Here is a 2011-nt window from a genome sequence, read left to right as displayed (position 1 = left end):
TCGTGTTAAAAGGCCGAACCAAAAAATAAACGACGCCACGTCTTTCATTTTGTTCGCGTAACACCACAAGTTTTTTTAAAGGCCAACTGAATACACATGCACGAACAAGGTATATACAACGCGCGTGGAAAAAAAAATTTTGAATAATGATTTACCTGATCACTACATGAATGGCCGAATAATAATGTATGTGCTATGTGATATAATAATGTAATATGAACGGAGTCTTACAGAATAACGACAGCTAGTAAGGAGATAGAAAAGTTTCTTTTACTTGTTTTTGTAAACACAGATGAAAACCAACAGCTAACTCGGCCGTTCGTGTAGCGTGACAGCGCAGCATACCTTAGTAAGACCAAGCACGCCGATCGCGTTGCTGTAAGAAATCACACCAACCGAGCAACCCATGGATCCGGATAAGAAGCAGCCGATACCTGGCAGAGAAAACAAGTGTGCATTACGCATGGCATGTAAACCCAAATTTACTTTATTATTCACACACACACACACACACACACACACACACACACACACACACACACACACACACACACACACACATATATACATATTGCATAATGTAATACATATATATATACTAATATAAACAGATCCTTCTTAGTTTTTGGTCCCTTCAACTCGTAATCTATAGATGATGGCAGTCTTCGTCGGAATAGCAATGATTTAATTCCCCCTCACACATCGTGCGCAGCCAGTGAGCTAATTAAGTGGATCATGCGTAGATGACCGGTGTCCAGCAATACAACAATGTCGGATGTGGCGATAACGGGTTTCGTTGGCTCGTCTTGTAGGAGGAAATGCACGCGGAAATGACATTCCTGCATCGCTCATACCCGTGACTCGCCTTCCGCGTGTGAGTCGTGAGCCGCCGCGTCCCCATTACTCGATGTCCAGCCAGTCACGACTGTCTCGGTTACGTTGACACCGCCGTCGTCTCGATTCTGAGCCAGCGGGAGATACTGCTCCCGTCGAAACTGCGGTAGAATCGGGATATACTTGCTCAGAGCGAACCTGCCCAGGAAGTCCGTCACGTAGGGTAGATCGTACGACAGCATGGAACCGCCAGTGTAGGTGGCGCCACCGTGCTCGCTACTAATTCTGGCGTTGAACTTTATGATGCCTCTCTCTTCGGGAGTGCCTAGAATGAATGCGTTTTTAGCTGCCTGCAAGACCACAACTGCCTCAAGGTTCTTATCTACCAACGATAACATTTATTTATATTTTTTTTATTGTTTCACCTTTAGTAAAGGGCATTCATATATACTATGATACTTTTTTATATATTTTACTCTACGAAGCATGTCTATTCAGCAATGGGTAAATGTGTGTAAACACGTCTGCTACAATGATATTGTAAGCGGGCAGATTCCATATGCCACGCGGAAGCGATGGTCATGCGGGGAAACGCAATCTTGGCGCCGCAGGGTCGAGGGATGTGTCACAACATGCTGCGGGTGGACACTACGCGGGTCGAATTATTATGAGCATAATCATTATGTGGTTCGAATTGCATTTCAATGAAACGTGTAACGTACCTGGCGCTGTATTATCTAGAATGAAACCGACAACGCCTCCGATGAAGAAGCCCATTGATAGGAACATCGTTATCGCTTGATCCAGCGTGGTAACTCCTGTGCTTATATATATATATGAGTGTAGGGTAAAAGTGTAGGGTAAAAGACATTTTATGCTTATGACAGACAAAATAATTTATGATGTTTCTGACAATGGGCGCCAGAAGTACATGAACCCCACGTTGAATTTTCTTTGTCAGAGCGATACACACCCATCCCTACTATTACTTTATTACCTTCTAGTCTTACATTGTAACGCTTTTATTGCTTGACCGGAACTGGCTAACGCACAGAGCAGTCATTAAATATATAGTTGTAGTATATCAAAGAATACATTTATACATGATAAAAACGAAAGTGAAGCGATTCTAACCGGTAGCAGACGATAAACAGCTAGCAGACAGTGTCGCGCCTTA

At 43.3% G+C, this 2011-nt stretch overlaps 1 protein-coding gene across 1 annotated transcript; it reads right to left on the bottom strand.

The window, feature by feature from the left end:
* Positions 1-533: 533 nt before the first annotated feature.
* On the bottom strand, positions 534-1649 carry LOC106821421 (solute carrier family 23 member 2-like). Its single transcript, XM_014826210.1, has 2 exons — positions 1557-1649; positions 534-1159 (listed from the first exon to the last, which is right to left on the bottom strand). The coding sequence occupies exons 1-2, from the start codon at positions 1621-1623 to the stop codon at positions 849-851; spliced, it is 378 nt and encodes a 125-aa protein (XP_014681696.1). The 5' UTR covers positions 1624-1649; the 3' UTR covers positions 534-848.
* Between the last annotated feature and the right edge of the window lie 362 nt (positions 1650-2011).

The sequence above is a fragment of the Priapulus caudatus genome, unplaced genomic scaffold (assembly GCF_000485595.1).
Source record: "Priapulus caudatus unplaced genomic scaffold, Priapulus_caudatus-5.0.1 Scaffold72, whole genome shotgun sequence".
Classification (NCBI taxonomy): Eukaryota; Metazoa; Priapulida; class Priapulimorpha; order Priapulimorphida; family Priapulidae; genus Priapulus; species Priapulus caudatus.
Note: the sequence above shows the minus strand (reverse complement) of the source record. Positions and strands in the feature narration are given on the sequence as shown.

What these genes read in the sequence shown, in the direction of transcription:
- LOC106821421 (XM_014826210.1), bottom strand. Translation starts at nt 1,623, where the DNA reads ATGTTCCTATCAATGGGCTTCTTCATCGGAGGCGTTGTCGGTTTCATT. An exon ending in TCTAGATAATACAGCGCCAG is followed by an intron (nt 1,160 to 1,556) that starts GTACGTTACACG and finishes CATTCATTCTAG; the next exon opens with GCACTCCCGAAGAGAGAGGC.